Here is a 19,384-nt window from a genome sequence, read left to right as displayed (position 1 = left end):
TTGCGCTGCCTCTCTTCAATTGTGTCTAGTTACCAAAGTAAAATCCAAATTTACAATTCTCTGACAATGCACCTCGTGATATATTGTATATGTCATTCCAACACTTACACTTGTTCTTTTATGTGTGTGGCTATTTAATGACCATTTTAATTCAAAGCTTGGTCAGTTGGATTTGCATCCTTCATTTTCCAGTACTCCAGAATTTCTACATACATATCACAGTAAGTAATTAAAGTTGTGTGTTAAACGTCAATGCGAAAGCAAAAAATACATCAAAAAAATTTAGAGGGCACATATGTTTCTTTCGTCTGACAGCAGGTATACACCATAGTTATCGTAAATTATAAAAAACATATATAAAAAAATCGAAAAGAAAACATTATTTTTTTTAACACAAAACAGAGAAAAGAACTGATAAGTGCGGAGAATCCATGCGCCTTTCCTCCCTGGTGTTTCGATATTTAAAAAAATAATTATTCTTTTATCCATGTTTACACGTGAAAACTACACCAGTGAGTTCCATATATGTCATAAACTTACAGCTGGTCCTGAATATGCATGAAGTATTTGCCACTGGACTTTAAACAACACGACAACTTATAGTATATATAGTTGTGAAATACAAAATGTATATTATAATTATACAATTAGCCAAATAAATAGAATACAATGATACACAATACTTTATATACTAAGTAACTGACATAATTTAAAGGAATAATCTCTAAACTATACAAGTAGAGAAGCGAAAAGTTTCTTTTGAATAGTAAACAAACTTCCGAACAGTACATGTTTTTTAATGATTTTCCCTGCGGCGCTCATTTTTTTGCATGGTCTTTTAGTGTTTAGACATATATGACATTGTAAGAAACTTTAACGTATAATAGATTCAAATTCTTTATTTTGCTCAATATAAGAAAAACAAAGACATGTATATTAAAAACTGACGGTCAAACATCACTATTTTAATACGTGTATACACAAATTCATTAATTCTTTATTAACGTTTAGCCCTACGGCACCTTTTTATTAAGAATGATGATGAGAGTAATTGTAAAATATAATAGGCATGTTATTTCTTACGTTATGGATCATTGATTTTGTTACCTGTTGACCTGGTTGATTACAAGCACGTGCCATTGAACTCGACCATTTTAACTAACACAGATTTTTTTTTAAATTAACGCCATACATATATACTAAGTACTATATACATAGTATATGAATTAGAAAATAAATTTTATAAGGATACAACATTGTTTGAATGAACATTTTTATACGGTGATACTTTAACACGGTCCCGACAGAGACTGAATGGAGTATCATGATCAGCTTTCGGGATCCGGGAAGTCTTTTTTTTTTTAATTTCCGGATGTCGAGAATATTTTTTCCAAGTTTAATAGAGTAACTCGCACGAAAAAAAACATAAAAAAGCAACAGCTTCCACGATAAACTATGACATATATCAACAAATAACGAATTAAAGCAACTGTAATACATAAAACAAAAATATGCATGTGTTAATTTGCCTCCGTTGCATTTCTGTGGATTGTCTCATTGGCAATCATACCACATTTCCTTAACTTTTTAAGGTAACGTTTAGGATTTTCCGTTACTTTTTAATCTTCAAATACGAAACACATTTTCACCGGTGTTCACATTTTAAGGTTAAATTGATGGCATACATTTTGGTGTGAATACAATAAACATACGTCCTTGCATTTAATTATCAATATATATATATTCATATAAACTAACATTTATTAAAAAATAAACAATTATGTAGACGAATAATTAAGTAGTTCCTCAACAAAACAAGAAAAGAAATAAAGAATCAACAGAAGATTTAATCTTTATTTATCTTTTTAATTAACCAAAATATACTTCAAATTATAATATTAAAATACATATATATATATTAATCTAAAATGCATTATCGAGTAGAAGGGGCGCAACTCGTGATATCAAACCGATATACTGAACGGATCTAAACAGGGTCTGAAAATTTTGAACGTAATTTTGTGTCCCTGGTCTGTTTTGGTCTGACACTGTCTTAACGGGTCTAAACAGCCCGCTAGACGATTCAGTCTTTTCCGTCTGGACATGCCTTAACGAACTGATTTACCTGATGCGGCTGTCGATCGTAACACAGTCTTAACGGTCTAAAAAGTCTCGACGATTTCCTCTAGCGGTAAATCCAGTCAATCAAGATGTGATCAGACCAAAATGACCGTTTCAGACTGAAATCGTGCTACTAGTGTAATCTAAGTTTGTTTTTTTAAAAAAAATTGCTTTCGTTTTTATAGTGTTGTTAAATTGAGTAGTTTCAGTTTACTTAGTCCTTTATTATTCGTAAGTAGATTCAAATGCTACTTATATTTTTTTTTAATGAAGTTGATAGGTTTGTTTCGTTTTTAGGCATTGAAGTAAACCGATGACACCTGTCAGATCCTGTATACTGAAATGATTTGAGAACAGTGCAATCAACAGTTTACCGTTGATATATTTTAATATCAATATGAAACAAAGTGAAACTGAATGCAGAGTATATATCTTCCAGTAGATATTCCCGAACATACTTCCTATCATGATTTCCTTGCGGAGAACTGCTGCGTTTAAGGGAATTATCAAATTAAGAGTTTTAGGTTGTGAAGTTGCAATCATCTCTTTCAAAATTTTATGGACCAATCAGGAGTTGGTTTATAGTTCAGGAATATCTGTTTCGCAGATGACGACGGATATGCTCTAATAAGCGTGATGATAATGCCATGCCCTTTTCACCAAATGTCACCTACCGAATTGGACTAACAAACGTGTTTGGACCCACTTGAGCTACACAACATGTGTAATATGTAGAGCAATATCTGCTTTCCTTCCAAAACACATAAGATCACCCCAGTATTTGATAACATTCATGTTGCTAGGTCTTAAGTGTTCACATCAATTAAAAACATGAACATTATGAAGTGAATTGCTCAACATTAATGTGCATGTACATATAGGGTTTGAATTTAGGATGTTTGCACGTCAGATTTTCGGAATCCTCTGATTTTATCCATTCGAAGTCCTTGACAAATTTTAACTATTGCCCTCTGTTTTTCATTTATTATTGTGTTATGAAAACCTTGTTATTTTTGAACGGAGAAGCGAACATCTTTAAACTTAATGTTCTATAAAACAAGGACAAATGAAGTGTTGGTTCTAAATATGGCTTGCTGTTGGATTAATGTATGTAGTTTGTGATCGCATTACATATAACTGTTAAGGTTTAACATGAGAAAAAGGTGTTCTAATTGACAATGAAACAACTTTCCTTTATAGACCACAACTTACTCTTAACAGTGTTAACCGTTCATACTGCGTACCATTCGCAAGTAATGCAAATATTATCCAAGCTGTCAACCTGTCAAAATCAAGCAAATTTGCTGTAGAAAAATCTAAAGCAAAAATGAATCGTAAATACTCCGATGCAAGTAAGAAACAAGTTAAATGGAAATTATCTAGTTTGTTAACCTATGATCAATAGTGAATGTACAACGACTTTTATTTCTTGTTTGTTGTCGAAAGTAATACAACCACAAAGAAAATTGCCCTTGTCATGTTAATGGAAGGAGACTGATGAAAATAGTCGATTGAATTTTAACTATGCTTTTACATTTCTTCTTATCCATGTGTTTTTTTTTTTATCAAATAGTTCTATTTTCTTTGTTTTGAAATAGATACACGAGACCCGACGATTAAAATCAAAGCAACGTCATAAGCTATACATACAAATTTCTCATGTAATAATGTCATTTAACGAATATTTGTTTCTTACTTTTGTTTGTCCAAACTGAGTTTGTCGAACGTGAGAATTATTGTATTTGCTTTTTTCTTATTTGTTTTGCCTACGTACTTGTTGTGTCCTTGTATATTTTTGTTAGTGGAACGCGGTATGTGCTTAAGGCGGAAGCTCACTATTAATAATTCAAATTTAGTGTGCATAATACATGTTCCGAGATATTTTAAGTATGCAATAATTGTTTTACTGCTTTTGATTTACAGTATGGAAAGTTAGAGTAGTTCTTGTTTCAACAATTCACAGGATAATTTGTAAGAAGACTCGATTTTTTATTATAACTTCAACAAAGAATACAATGTGAATTAAGTTTTCAAGCACCAAACCAATACAAATGGACAACAACTGATGCCCGAGAGTGCCACCAACTTCTGTACTGAAATTGTGTGATATCAGTATACTCTTAAATTGACTGTTGATAAATTGTAAAATCAATATTAAACTCATGTTCCAACTACATCTTGCAAAGTTGACTTCGAATTGATTTGGCTTCCATCTTGACACAATATATCCATCTACTCCAGTACTTACTCGTCCTTGATGCTACTTTCTTTTCGATTTGCGTTTTTTTTATCAAACGCTAATAAGAAAAGCGCATAAAACGTTTAAATTCATGAATGTATATAATAAAGGCAGCCTTAGTATACCGCTGTTCAAAAGTCATTAATATAATGAGAGATCACAAATTCGAGTTAAAATACAGTGGCTTGGTTGTTTATTTTAAGGTTTTTCGATGACCCAGGTATCGATCTTTATTAAAAGTAAGTGTATGCTCTAAGAATAGAACATTAAGAACTTGCTCAAAACAAAATGTCAACTTACTTAACGTACATAAAAATAATTCAAACACGACAACTGTCAGATTGAGTTATCCTTATTATTATCTGATTTTGTAATTCAAATCAATAAAAAGTGAGAAAAAAAAAATCAAAAGAAAGTTCAGTGACTTTTACTATGAAAATAAGCCTTTTTACAACTTTCGTTGTTGACATGCACTGGCCCTCTAGGATAGTTTTGTGACACTTCACAGTAAATAACCTTTGAAAAAAGACTACAACGGTTCAATAATTGACTTATACCAAAAATAAAACGACAAGAGGAACAGAAATCGGTAAAACTTTACATGGGAAAGTTTTAAATAATTAGAAATTTGAAACAGAGCCGAAAGTATATTAAGGTATTGCTGATGCGTACACGATTACAGAACGAGATTTTAAATCGTGTAACCACCATACAAACGTCTACAGCAAACACTTGATGATGTTCAGGAAAACAAAAATTCCAATGCTAGCACAAGCTGGTATTTTTTTTTTTGAAACAACGCTTCTCAGAAACTTGAGGTATATTTTCCTTTATGTCTATCCAAGAACTTAAGAAAGTATTAAATTCAAATTACTGGGTAAATTGTTTGGCCCAATAACACCATTTTTTTCCTTTTTATATAGGAATTCAATAGCTCATGAAAGGTCATTTACCAAACTAAAACCAGTTTCTTGATTTATTTCTTTTCTATTTTAAGGGGAAATAAACTTAATTTTTTTATGGTATTATTTTCAGTTATCCAAAATTCATATGTCTTTATTCTATTATAATAATATATCGACATTTACGATGAATGATCATTTTTTATCATTTGTAGAGCATCTTCGGAAAATTCATTTGACTGTCGCGATAAACACCGTCTTAGCGCTCATCGGGTTTGGAAAATGAATCTGACTGATTGTTAACGTGAGTTAGACGTGATCCTGACTGATCGGTGACCGCTGATTGATCGCTAAAATAGACGCTTAAGGTTGAAAGTACTGTACTTATCTGTCTTCTCTCTTTAGCTATATCTATATTGAGATATGGAGAACTCGATTCCAACTAAATTTCAACATTTAAAAACAAAAATAATCTTTCAATCAAGACATGTCTACTCAATTGAATAAATGTGCTATTATAACACATCTGAACAAATTGTTTTGACTATAAATTGTGTAATGGCATTTTGGTCTCTAATAAATAGTTGTGTCAGTGGCAATTAAATTTTTCATTTCATATGAAAACAAAATTATATATTCATGAAAAAATACAGTCGACCCATTGCTTGTATTTTGGATCTACGAAATAGCCCAAAATCATGAAAATGATGCCAAGGTGAGTCGACGGCATGTTAGACATGTACACATACTATATATTTGGTTTATTTGTTTAATAGTAAACAAGAAGTTCTGATTTTGCAAATCTTTCTGATCTCCGCCTGTCGCTCATATCAACAGCTGTGTCATAAGTGGACGTTTCTGTGTCGTAAGTTATCTTGATCTTTACATGCAGTTTTGAAGAACAGTGAGATGATAAAATATCTTAACCCTATTCAAGTCTGAAGTAATTTCGTCCTTTTATCTCTAATGTGACATCTTCAAATGTATGACTTATGATTTTTTTGTTATCTTGAACTCAGAGTAAATATGTTTATAAGAGCAAAACAATACCGGTTATTCATGCGATTGCGGTCTGTACATGCATGTACATTATGCTATTATAGTCATTGAAGAAAATAATCTATACAGTACCTTTAATGAAACCAATGTTCAGAACGACAACGACAGTATAAAACTGATTTATTTATTTTTTTAAATTCAGACGTCACATACATACTTATACTTACTAATGATGCCTAAGTGGTTCCTTGTGTTACAACACATCTGTTTATTGATTTGACATGTGTATTGGTAACACTATGTGTCCGTGTATTTTTTAGAAGAATATTTCCTCAAAAATAAATTTGAATATCAGAAATAGTACAGAGTATATATATTGAAGGCACCAACATATTTCATTGCAATAATCAATTAATTAAAATACATGCATTAAATAGATCCGTTTAAGGCTATGATTGTTAGTGAATTATATAATGTTCTTTAAATACACATTTGATATATAGTCTTAACATTTTAAAAGCATTTATAAAAGTCAATCATTATTTTCAATATAAAATCTAATCTTACTATTTGTTTATCTTTTGGTGGAAAAAAATCAGACGATACACAATATTTATAATGCTATCGAGTACAATATCTACATTAAAACACACATTTTTGTAAATATTAGGTGATATCCATTTTAAAACACACTACGATTATTTAAACGTTAGCTATATTGGTGTACTCATATTACATGTAAAATATACAAATGTCCGTTAACGTTATACATGTATTTATTGTATGTATTGTAAACTAAAGTTTTTTTAACATAAAATAAGACATAATGTTTAAATTGTTCAAATACAATCTCGTCAATCATTTACATACACTAGTTATCGTACCTGATTTAAAATTAGAAATCGCTGTCATGTGATACAATCACCTGTCATACCTGTGATTTTGATTAAATCCACAATGGCTCAAGCTGCGTCTAAAACCTGCGAGGTTTGCGTGAGTGCCCCTGGGTCACACTATTGTATAGACTGTGAAGAATACTATTGTGAAAACTGTAAGTTTGTACATAATAGGCAGAAGTTATCGAAAAACCATCAATTTCAGAAAGCCTCCGACCGTATCCCGGAAGGTAAATCTAGATGTAGTGAACACAAAGAAGAATTATCCTTAATTTGTAATACATGTAATGCACATATATGCACACGTTGTGTGACAGGAAAACACAATGGGCATACATTTTCCCAGATTGTTGATGTCATCGTTCAACTACGTGGAGATAATGAAACGAAACTTCGTGGCAAGACAAATGAAGCAAATCAGAACATAAAGAAGATTGAGGAAAGCTTGAATGTGTTTGATAATTCCGTTGAGTCTGTTATAAAAGCCATCCACGATGAAGGCAACACGATTAAACGCATGGTTGATAAATCCGTAGCTCAGATGATTGCCTTAGTGAAAGAACAATCGAAAAAGGAGAAAGACAAACTAATGAATACGTTATCTGATGCAAAATCCGTGCTTGATGATGGGCAGACCTTAGACAAAAAGAGAAAAGAACTAGATAAGACCCGACAGGATGGAAGTTTGGTACAAAAGATCAATAATCTGAAAGAAGAAATTGACAAACTACATATAAATTCCCTTCCAGAGTTTCCCAATATATCCTTTAGTCGTAAATCTGTAGCTGAAGATGACATTAAACAACTGATAGGGACATATAATATTAGGTAAATAGAAAAAAATATGCGATGTCTTTTAAACTGATACATTTTTTATCATTGACCTTTCAAACATTTCAAAAATAGGGTAAAATTATTTTTAAAGGTAATTTATACATTGTAGCAAGAAATGATTGACAAATACACATACCACAACTTAAGATTGAAAGCTTGCAACATACCTACTCTTTTTAAATAGATCTTCAATAAACTCGTTCTTCTTGATAAGTTAAATAAATTATATTGGTAACTACTGACGTTGACAGTGTTTTCCGATTAATGAAGTGCGTAAAGTAATAAAATAACACCGTCCAAGGTATACAACATATAATTAGATAGTTACTCTTACTTCTCATGCATATCATCCGTACGTATCAGCCGATATAACTTGAAGAGGACATCTTTTTTGAAAAATTAGGTGACTAATAGTGCAAAGGTCATCACTGACTAAAATTCGAAAAATAAAACCTAATGTTTTTCTAATAATGTTAGTGCTTTTAGTATGGAAGCGTGAACAAGTTTACGAAAAACATTAATTTGAAATGCAAAAAGATACGTCAACGTAGTAACTGTTGTATTATACAAACTTTATATTTTAAAAAATCACACGTCACACGTAATCATAATACTATTTGCATAAATGACAGATCTAATCATGTAAGTAGTATGTTCTATAAGAATAAGCAGAGTCGGGATGATTGCTCAAGACACACATATCAATAAGAAACCAAATGACACAGCTATAGGTCACTGTACGGTCTGCAACAATGAGCAAAACGCACGTCAAATATTTAAGTATAAAGGTCCCAACATGGCAATAACGGAATATATAGACATGTTGTAAAGCTGTCGAAGAATTCTTGAATTATATTACTAAAACTGAATTGAACAGGCCGACATAACGATGTCAGTTATACAAAACATATGATAAGCACTGCATTGATCATATTGATAACACAATTAATCATAACAGTATATGCATTAATAATACAAGTAATCACTTTACATTGATTAATAGAAAAAAATAGTATCTACAAAAGAGAGTTTTTTTTAAAGTTAACATCATTATCAAATATTGAAGAATATTTCAAATATCCAAATGAACATTTTATATAATGTGAGCATACTGTTAAAAATAAGACATATTATGAAACTATAAAAGTTTCGTATTTCATTATACTTTATTGAAAAATGACAACAACAGTTTTGTACATTAGTGTGTTTACCTGTACTTTTATCCTTAATATCAAAAAGTTTACAAAAAAAAAAAAGATTTTACATAGTACTTTTACATAGAATTAAATAATTTCAAAATGAATTATTTCTTTAAACATTTAAAAAAAAACATAAAGACATCAAATCTTTTTGATAGCAATTGTGCACCAGTCCTTGAAAAAAAGGAGCAACGCCATGTGCACTTATACAGATGTTTTCGTTGTGAGTAAGTTCTTAGAATCAGCTCATCAATTAGATTATTAATCATACAAAATAAATACATACAACATAACAAGATACAACTATTCATTCAAGTAACAAATGATTGAAATGAACTAGACATTAAATAAAACATGCACAATCTACAATTTAGTATAGTGTAATATGTATCTAATTTTATATACCTTTGTTCGAAGTAGTATTGTTCAGGTAAATACATTAATCAAGTGTTTAACTGACAATAGTGTTAATACCAACTGATTTTTAAAGTTCTGTCTTATAATTGGACTGTAACACAGCTGTCCCAGGTAAGGAAGAGGGTTTGGATTCCGCTAACATATTTAACATCGCCACTATCTGTATGTATGTGCCTGTCCAAAACAAGGAGCCTGTCATTCAGTGGTTAATTTGAGATTATTGAAAAAAAAACCAGAGACAGGGATTTGAATTTAAACGATTTATGTTCAATTTCCAACGCTGAATTACAGGATAAAAACAGTACATGTACATTGTTGGAAATATAAAATGTATTTGTAGTCGCTGCGAAACAGGAAATATATCGGCAAGCCTCACTTTTCGTCCTGTTTCTAAAGCTTGTACACATAAATTTAATGTTTTCCGACAAAGTACATATACTATATATATACACAATTATATATCATGTTTATTATCAATATAACATTCCACAGTTGTTGATATGGATTAATCTTGTTGTTTAACATTTCAACGAATATCGTCGTATCAATGAGACACATCTACTTATTTTCCGAACGGTTGGGTCATAAATTCAATGAATATTATTTCGGGATACGGTCTTACTGTTAACATGGTTAACTTTGATGCTCTTAGTTATGAACGCGAATGGATTATTAAATATAGCTAAATACACAACTATGCTAAATGTTCATAAAAGGGATTTGCTGCACATCTGAGAAATATTATTTCTAGAAATATTAAAATTTCATACACATATATTTTATTGGATCTATATATTATCATTCTAAAATATACATTGTTTTGACAAATATTGCTATTTTATAGAAATATCGTTCCCCCTTTCACGGCTGCCGTTAAAACGTGAAAAAAACATATTAACAGCCAGATAGAAATGTAGTACATATGATCAATCCAAACTATCTTCAAAGTGCGGAATCCTTCTTATATTGACGAATTCTGGTTCGCATTGAAATCGACGTAACATATTTAAGCAACATTCTTTAAAAAAAAAAGCACCTATATAACGAAAAAAAAAATAGGACAGATTTTAACACGAAAGCGGAAGCGTAAATTCTTCTGTCAATTGTATGTTACTGATTAAAAGTTAAGAATGTTCACATGTTATATTTTTGAATTTAAAAAAAAAATCGGAACCCTCTTGTTCATCCGTGTGAGCTCCATAAAAGCATTTACCAGCTAACTCCCAGTTTACTAAAATCTTTTACTTATACAATTTGTCATAGATACGTTTTTAGTTCTCAAAATGAATTAAAATAAAGTAAGTATAATAAGGAATTTGTAAAAAAAAATACAAAACCCTTGTTATGTGTTATCACTTTTGGAGAACATCTTCATGTTAAAGATTTGAAAAATGAATAGAGAAATTGTTCCCGCTAAAATATCATTAGATAATCACTGGAAAACAAACACACAGACCTTTATTATTATTTTGTTCTTTTTGGCATTGTTTTATTGGACAATCACTTTCAAAAGTTCATTCTATGAATGGATTTACAAATTTTGTATAGGTTTTTCTCATTGTTGAAGACCAAACAATGACCTTTAGAAATTCACTGCTAACTTATATGCCATATGGTCGTTGGCAATCATACCGGAAAATCATCTGACTTTTGACAATTACAATAATTTAATGTATTTTGTGATTTATTAAGAAAACGAGAACGGTGATTCCGTAGTGTTTTTTGCTTTCAGAAAACATGTTTAACCAGCTGTATTTTCCTCAGACATTTTTTCACAAACTAAAGCTTAAAAAAGGGTCGGCGATCCATAGTTTGTTTTTATTATATGTTTGAAATTAAAGAGTTTGGCAATATAAAGAATGAAAAACTAGGATTACATAGACCAATATCTACCTGACAGATTAACAGCATGCTGAAATCCTGACGAAAAGATGATGTCAATTTGTAATCTATGCATTTAAACCTGCTTAAAAAAACCACCTGTATTTAGCAAAAACTTGTGTTATGAGACCATTAATTGTAGTTCTCTATGTTGTGCATTTCATATATAGTTTGAACGTGTAAAAGACAACAAGGCATATGAAACCACACTTTTGTTTTCCCTTTAGTTGTTTCTAAAAACAGTTTTTAATTCATTTGTACAGCGGGTTGAATTTAGCCTATCTATTAGAATTTGAGTTCTCTCTCTCTTTCTTTTGTAAATTTGTAATTCATGTAAAAATAATAAACGTCCAACAAAGTATATACTTTTAAAAAATATGGAAATAAAGAAATTTGGAAGCTGAGTCCAGGGCAAGGGGTATTTTGTTCGAAAGAGTTTGGAGTGTCTGTAAATGAATACACAGGAGTCTGCTATATGGTTGTGTGCAATCCAATATATTTGTCGGACACCTACTAACACTCTTCCTTTCTTTCTTTCTTTCCTTCTCTCTCAGATTAATGTAAAAATCAAGTTTAGCATACTAGTCTCATCGCATGCATATATAAAATGCATTTTATTTGAAAAAATGAACTCAATTTTACCACATTATTTCTAGAAGTTATTATCTTTTTTACACACATGTTGCTAGGTACTGTATATATTACTTTATAGAGATTGTTCTACTCATAGTAGATCAGTAGATACACAAATTATCGTAAGCTATACTTTGCTCATTGTTAAATGCCGTTAGGTTAGGTGACCTTTTTTTTTTTTGGGGGGGGGGGGGGAGTTGTTTCATTTGAAATAATACACATCTTCTCTTTTATAGATGAAATATTGATGAGATACGAGTATTTCTCAGGTAAAACGTTTTGTTTAATGAGTTGCTGCGATAAAAAAAAGATTGCACATTTTTTGTTCATAATCAACATGATCAAGAAGTACTTTTTTCTCATTATATTTTGTAGTCTTAGCTTCAATTCTTTTAATAGCAAGTTCAGCGTAGTATTGTTCAGTTAATACCCAAATCAAGTATCAAATTAGTGCATAGTTTTAAACAGACTAATTTTGAAGACATTTTTTTTTTAACTTTTCAGCCGGTATCAGTACTTGTTTTTTGGGGGTTTAATATGGAGTATTTTCTGAAAAATTGATATTTGAGGTTTTTTATCCACCCTAGACAATTTTTTGCTAGTAAAAATATTGTTATAATCAGTTTTTCAAAATGTATCTATAATAAGCGACCACCCAGACAAAAAATAAAGAAAAATGTAAGAAATTGTTGCTTGTCTGATATTGTTCTTTTTAAAAGGGATAGTGAGGGGTTTGGGGGGGGGAGGGGGTAGAGATGATATTGAATTGGAAGAAATCGACAATGGTCGTCTGTTTAAAAAAAAAATGTTGATAGAATCGAAAGGAATGTGAATTGAAATATGAATTATTCATGTAAAGGCACACAAATGTATGCATCCTTCCATTCATTCATTCATCTTTTATGTTTGTAATTGCTTTTATATTGTTGCATTGCTCTAATGTTCGACAAGCTAACTTACTTAAGCAGTAAAAGGATAAAATGTACGATTGATAAATACATAACACTTGAATCCCCCCCCCCCCCTGCACCTCCACCTTAGATAAAAAAAATAAACATTCAATTCATTTATGTATAAAGGGGAATCAGGACAGATATTTTAGTAACATATTTAAGAAGATGCTGAACAGTTTCGAAAGTGTTTGTTTCGAAAGATAACTGACCATGTTTACGTTGATGTTGTTTTCTTAATTGCTACAGTATCAATGTTGATATAATTGTAAGTATAGATTTACAACGAAGTTTCCATGAATTTCTAAGACAGAAAATCGCGGAAACGTTTTGGATGCAGGAAATACGTAAACGTATATTATTATTTTATTGCTAGCATTGGTTCAATAACTGTGTTGGTTAATTGTCAATCTTCTAGGATATAAGAGGCTGCATCAGTTTATTCATGATTATTGTCATACGGTCTAAAATACATATCGGAATTTTCGCACACAAAAAAAGCGATATGGAACTATAAACCTACTGTAAAGTGGACATTTGACGCATTGGTCTAATCTCTTTGTATTAGTTTCTAAAATATTGCTCTTCAATTAAGCATTTCGAACATATTCCTTTTGAAGTATTCAAGGGTGAATACAACCTAAGCTTTCAATTTTGGGTGTTAATTTTCTTGAAGATCGGTAGTAAAAAAGCGCGTTGGACATGAAAAATTTATGAAATATTAATGGTGGTTTTTTTTGGCAATCAGTCAGACATTATTGATTGTAATATGGTTTATATTTGCTACATATAAAAAAAAATTAAAAAAATCCATCACTGCATTCGATGAGAATGACGACAGAAGTAAATGAAATTAAAAATAAAAACACGATCAGTGGACCTAACATATGATATAATTTTTATTGTGTCTCTGAATATGTTATATCTTTCAGTTATAAATAAAATTCAATTAACTGTATATGTTATCGTTTAAGGCGTGAAGAAATTGATAAAGGTTACACAGGGAGGCAAGTATTTATATTTCTACTTTCATAGAAAAGAAGATTATTTTCATTTTCCTCAAAACAAAATGCGCAAAGCTGTGCCATTTTTATCTGTACCTCTTAGTATTTAAAGTTAATGTCGCAGCAATATTTATGTTTTACATTTTAAGATCATTACCTATATAATGCAATTGTTAACTTGTTTTTTTTTCAGTAATTATTCTTTAAGCTTTTTTTATGTCATTTACAAGGGATGGAAAAACTGTACAGACATTTTCTAACAGTATATGTATGTTTGCAATTTTTATTAGCAATAACTAATTAGATCATTTTTACGAAAGATAAATTTGTAACAAATGCTGCTCTTTATACATATGTTAATGTCAAGTCTATAACTTTTTAAAAAGTTGACATCATTGTTAAATTGTCTGTGTATATTTCTTACTAAAAATCAAATGAAGAAATAGGAAATTATGAATGATAAGTAAACAGGGATTGACAGTCAAATAAATCAATTGTGACAACCATTGTTATTTACATATCGACCGTTGACCAAGAGCAACACAAACTGAAAATAGACAACATATTTGAAGCATAACACATATCTTCGTCAAGCAAGCATAAGGCCACACATCGTGATTTTTAACGGCATTTGTTGGTAAACAAAAGATTTTTTTTTCAGTCCATTAGTAGCAAGTTCCAGTTAATTAAGGAAAGTATTTATAATTCAATCTGACATGAATTACATTGAACAGTTGTTAAATAGAAAGAAAATTAGACAACATATATTACCCCTTTAACAATTACAAACCTTACTATTTGCTCATCTTAGTTGACTACGAGCAAAGAGAACTGAAGATTGACACAATATTTGAAGCATACATGTATCACATGTCTTCATCAAGCAAACATACCACCAAAAATCGTCATTCGTTAATACACAACACATATGTTGCTGTTCAAGTCGTCAATGCAAGCAAACACAAACATTAATTGCCTCATACTTTATGTTATTGCATACCATAATTGTTTGAATATAAAAAAGACGATGTGGTATGATTGCCAATTAGACAACTGTCCACAAGAGACCAAAATGACACAAACATTAACAACTATAGGTCACCATACGGCCTTCAAAAATGAGCAAAGCCCATACCGCATTGTCAGCTATAAAAGACCCGATATGACAATGTAAAACAATTCAAACGAGAAAAACTAACGGCCTAATTTAGATAAGATTAATGAACGAAAAACAAATATGTAACACATAAACAAACGACAGTCACTGAATTAGAAGCTCCTGACTTGGGACAGGCACATACATACATAATGTGGCGGGTGAAACATGTTAGCGGGATCCCAACCCTCCCCTAACTTGGTAGTTCATTAAAGACATTTTGAAATCGTTATAACAAACACCATAGCATATTCACTAGAAGATAAAATATTGATTAACTATTCTATTTATCAAAAACTAAATATAATTCATGACATTGAAATACACACAATTATAAAATTCCTAAATGGTGAGACGTTACTATTCTTTTTTTTTAAGTAAGTAAGTAGCAAGTTGAAGTTTGATGTAGAGAAGTATTTACAATTTAAATTGCAGTGCAACACATGGAACAGCTGTTAAATAGAAAGAAAAAATAATATTAAATATTAGCCCTTTATACATTACAAACCTTATTATTTACTCATCTCAGTTAAAAACGAACAAAGAGAACTGAAGATTGACACCATATTTGAAGCATTTCACATGTCGTCATCAAGCAAACATGCCGCCAAAAATCCTCATTTGTTAATACACAACACAGATGTCGCTGTTCAAGTCGTCAATTCAAGCCAACACAAACAATAATTGCTTCATACTTTTTGTTATCGAATACCAACATTGTGTGAAGTTCATTAAAGACATTTCGGTTTCTTTATAACAAACAGGCATAACTTGTTGAAGATTCAATAATGATTAACTACTCAAAATATCAAAAACTAAATAAATTGTATAGTATGACCATAATGTGAAAAAAAATTAAAAAATTTACAACATATCTGAAGCAGAACATATGTCTTAGTCAAGCATTGATAAGACCAAAATATCGTGATGTTTATCGTCATTGGTTTACTATCATGTTGGTTTTTTTCACACTAAACATGTGCGGTTGTTTCAGTTGACATTTTAAGCTGAAACAAATTATGGCTTCATCAAACATCCTATTTATTTAATTGCACATGTACATTGTTTAAAGTTCATTAGATAAATTCAATAAAAAAAAACGATTCTGAGAAACTGTTCTATCAATCTTTAATGTTAAACATTGAATACATGCATAGTGTTGCCATATACAGTACTATACAATTCATCAATGATGGTGAAAACACTAATATAACAAATTTTTGAAACACGTATCGTGAATAAGATCACACAATAAAACAAAATTGAAGCAAAAATAGGAAAAAAAAAATAAAAAAAAATAACAACAAGAAAAATAAAAAAAAACAAAAAAAACACCGTAGTTATCACAAAGTTAAATTGCGATTATTCAATGTAAGATAATCCCAAGATTCATTATTATCTTGTTAAGCAATCACAGATAATATTTCTTTGAGAAAGGAAAGGTCATTATAGTTTGCAAAGCGTAATGATAACATGATAAGATTATAAATATATCGTTCCTACAAACATCATACACGTGCACAGAGCAAACACTAAATAGTCTTGAAATCACTTGGAGAAATATGGTTCATTACAGGTCAGTTAGATACACAAGTACCAATTTGTGTATTTTCTATCTTTGGTATACACTTTTATTGGTTCAAAAAGCAGCAAAGAAACTACTACCTTGATGTCCACAGAAAGACATCGGAACTGTTTATGGTGAAAACATGTGACCCTCGTAAAATCATTGTAACATAAATGGTATTTTCAACGGTCTGTTACAATCCGTTGAATGCTGGAATTAAATATTTAAACGTTCTACAAACTGCAGTAAACCAGCAGCACAATAAAGTTTAGAACTAAAAAAAGAAAGAAAAAAATACCTTTAAATTTAACATGCTTTATAAGTTGGTATTTTGAAGATGCAAAATGAAATGTAAAATTTGCTATACACTACTTGCACGTTCAAAAAACCATTAAATGATGGTTCTTTTTTTTTAAATCGAAATAAAAACATGCAACAATATACGTTTACTTAAACTGACGTACATCTGCAATGTAAAATATTTTACCTTTCTGGTACATGCTGTATAATGATTCCGCTAGAGTCTTAATAATTTTAAATTTTCGTAGTCAAATATTTTGGACACATAAGGATACATGTGATTGTAAAATTTGTAATACAATCAGATTTTTTAAATGCACATTATGCGTGTTGTGCATTATTTACTTCCAAAGACCTCTAGACTGAACATGTAACATGAACCATACTATCAATAGTGAACTGTACAGATGGTTTTTATACTATAATATGAGAAGAACTCAGTGTGTGTGTCGCATGTACCATGCATATGCGCATTTGTCATCCTTGCTTATGATTATTTAGGTTGGGTTATTTTTGGAAGGCAACGAAAACAATGACGTCCGAATAATGTTTTCATCATCAGTCGTACTTTTAAGTTATAGACAAGACGTATGTTTAGTGCTGTTTTGAAATGTTCATATTACTTGTCGACAGGTCAATTATTTTCACGTTTTCGGTATCCTTTGCTCACATTTATACAATAAACAAAGTGTATCGACGGCAGTCAATGATATAGGATCATATATTATATTTAGTTGTTCTATATACTATACCAGTTACTGTCGTTGGTAGTAAGTACACTTTGAATTGGAAGTAGACTTTGAAGGGTAATGGAGAGGGCTTAAAACAATTGTCCTGTTGCAATGGTACCCGCAGACTTTTGATAACTTGCCTAAATTTCCTCCAGTAATAAAATCTTTTTGAAAAATTCAAAATGTTCTCAAAATGATTATGTTGTGTTTAGTAATATAATTTTGATTCAATTTTGCACACACCATACCACTAACCTGATCAGAATAATAATATTCTAGTATACATTCATGTAGCAAGAACAAACGTGTTTTAAATACTTCGTATTTCTTTTTATTTTTAGCTTTTATTGGTGCGACAAGTGCGATAGGTACGTGTTTAAAATATTTCGTATTTCTTTTTATCTTTAGCTTCTATTAGTGCGACCAGTGCGATAGGTACGTGTCTTCTATATTGAAAGCAAATGATTTGCATCAAGTAAAACAAAATGTTATAATATCATATTACTAAGATGTAAAAGTTCATTGTGAAAAGCATTTTACATAGTAGTATACAATTCGTTTCACAAATATACAAACGAGATTCAGCAGATCCTCAATACAACGATAACAAGTATAAAGGAGAGTAATATAAACTTTCCAAAAAAAAGCCAAGATACAGTTTTCATATTTTGTTGTTAAATGATATGTTTCAACTACGTTTCATATTTCACCATTATTTCCTGAAATTTTTGCTAAAACAAAACAAAAAATATTGCTGAGTTTTGTTGTCTGAATAAAGATAAAAGAATGAAAGTCTAAAATATTTCCAACATAATGTCAGTTTATAAAACGATTATATTTATGTATTACAGACAGATGTCCTTAATCAAAGAAGTTTAGAGGAGGCTAGTCAACAGCTGTCTGTCAAGAATATAATCAATTATTTTTAAAGATGTTTTAAACTATTGTAGTAACTGGTGAAAAAATACTAATTCCAATGACCCAAATTAATATGTCTGTAAATGTTACTTTAATTGTATATTGAATATAATAATTGTTTTCCACTCGTTCAGTAAGTTGATTACGTTTGATTTTGTCAATTTATTTTATACACCTTGAACTTAATTGCAGTTGTAATTTTCTGTTTACGTCTTAACATTGGTTGTTGTGATAAATATAAACTTATATTTACAATGCTTTAATTACCATGTATGTTTATAATTGCTGTAGAGCTTGAATTAGAACATCAATGAGCTGTTTTATCCATTTATTTATTTTAAAACGATAGATAACTAACATCAAAGATTCGCGCTTAAAACAAACAAATTTTCATTTTGTTTTGATATTCAGATATTCAACCAGAGAAAACAACTTTTCTAAGAGTGTTTATTAAATATGAAAAAGAAAATGTTTACTTTCTGTAAATTATGCTCGTTTCATATAAGATGAAATGGGACATTATCAAAAAAGCATCATACTTGACCGACGATAAACTTCGTTGCAGTAATATTTGATGAGGAATAGTGGAGAAAACTGACGTATATATTTTTTTTAAGGCCAACTTCCGAATTTGGTA

The 19,384-nt window shown here is 30.4% G+C and overlaps 1 protein-coding gene across 1 annotated transcript; it reads left to right on the top strand.

The window, feature by feature from the left end:
• The first annotated feature begins 7,218 nt into the window (after positions 1 to 7,218).
• LOC134689976 (E3 ubiquitin-protein ligase TRIM71-like) lies at positions 7,219 to 7,989 on the top strand. Its single transcript, XM_063549946.1, has one exon. It carries the CDS (start codon positions 7,219 to 7,221, stop codon positions 7,987 to 7,989), a length of 771 nt encoding a protein of 256 aa, XP_063406016.1.
• Positions 7,990 to 19,384: the final 11,395 nt, after the last annotated feature.

This window comes from Mytilus trossulus, chromosome 11 (assembly GCF_036588685.1).
Source record: "Mytilus trossulus isolate FHL-02 chromosome 11, PNRI_Mtr1.1.1.hap1, whole genome shotgun sequence".
NCBI lineage: Eukaryota > Metazoa > Mollusca > Bivalvia > Mytilida > Mytilidae > Mytilus > Mytilus trossulus.
The sequence above is the reverse complement of the archived record's forward strand: the minus strand, read 5'-3'. Positions and strand labels throughout refer to the sequence as shown.

Coding starts and splice junctions, on each gene's coding strand:
- LOC134689976 (XM_063549946.1), top strand. CDS start 7,219: ATGGCTCAAGCTGCGTCTAAAACCTGCGAGGTTTGCGTGAGTGCCCCT.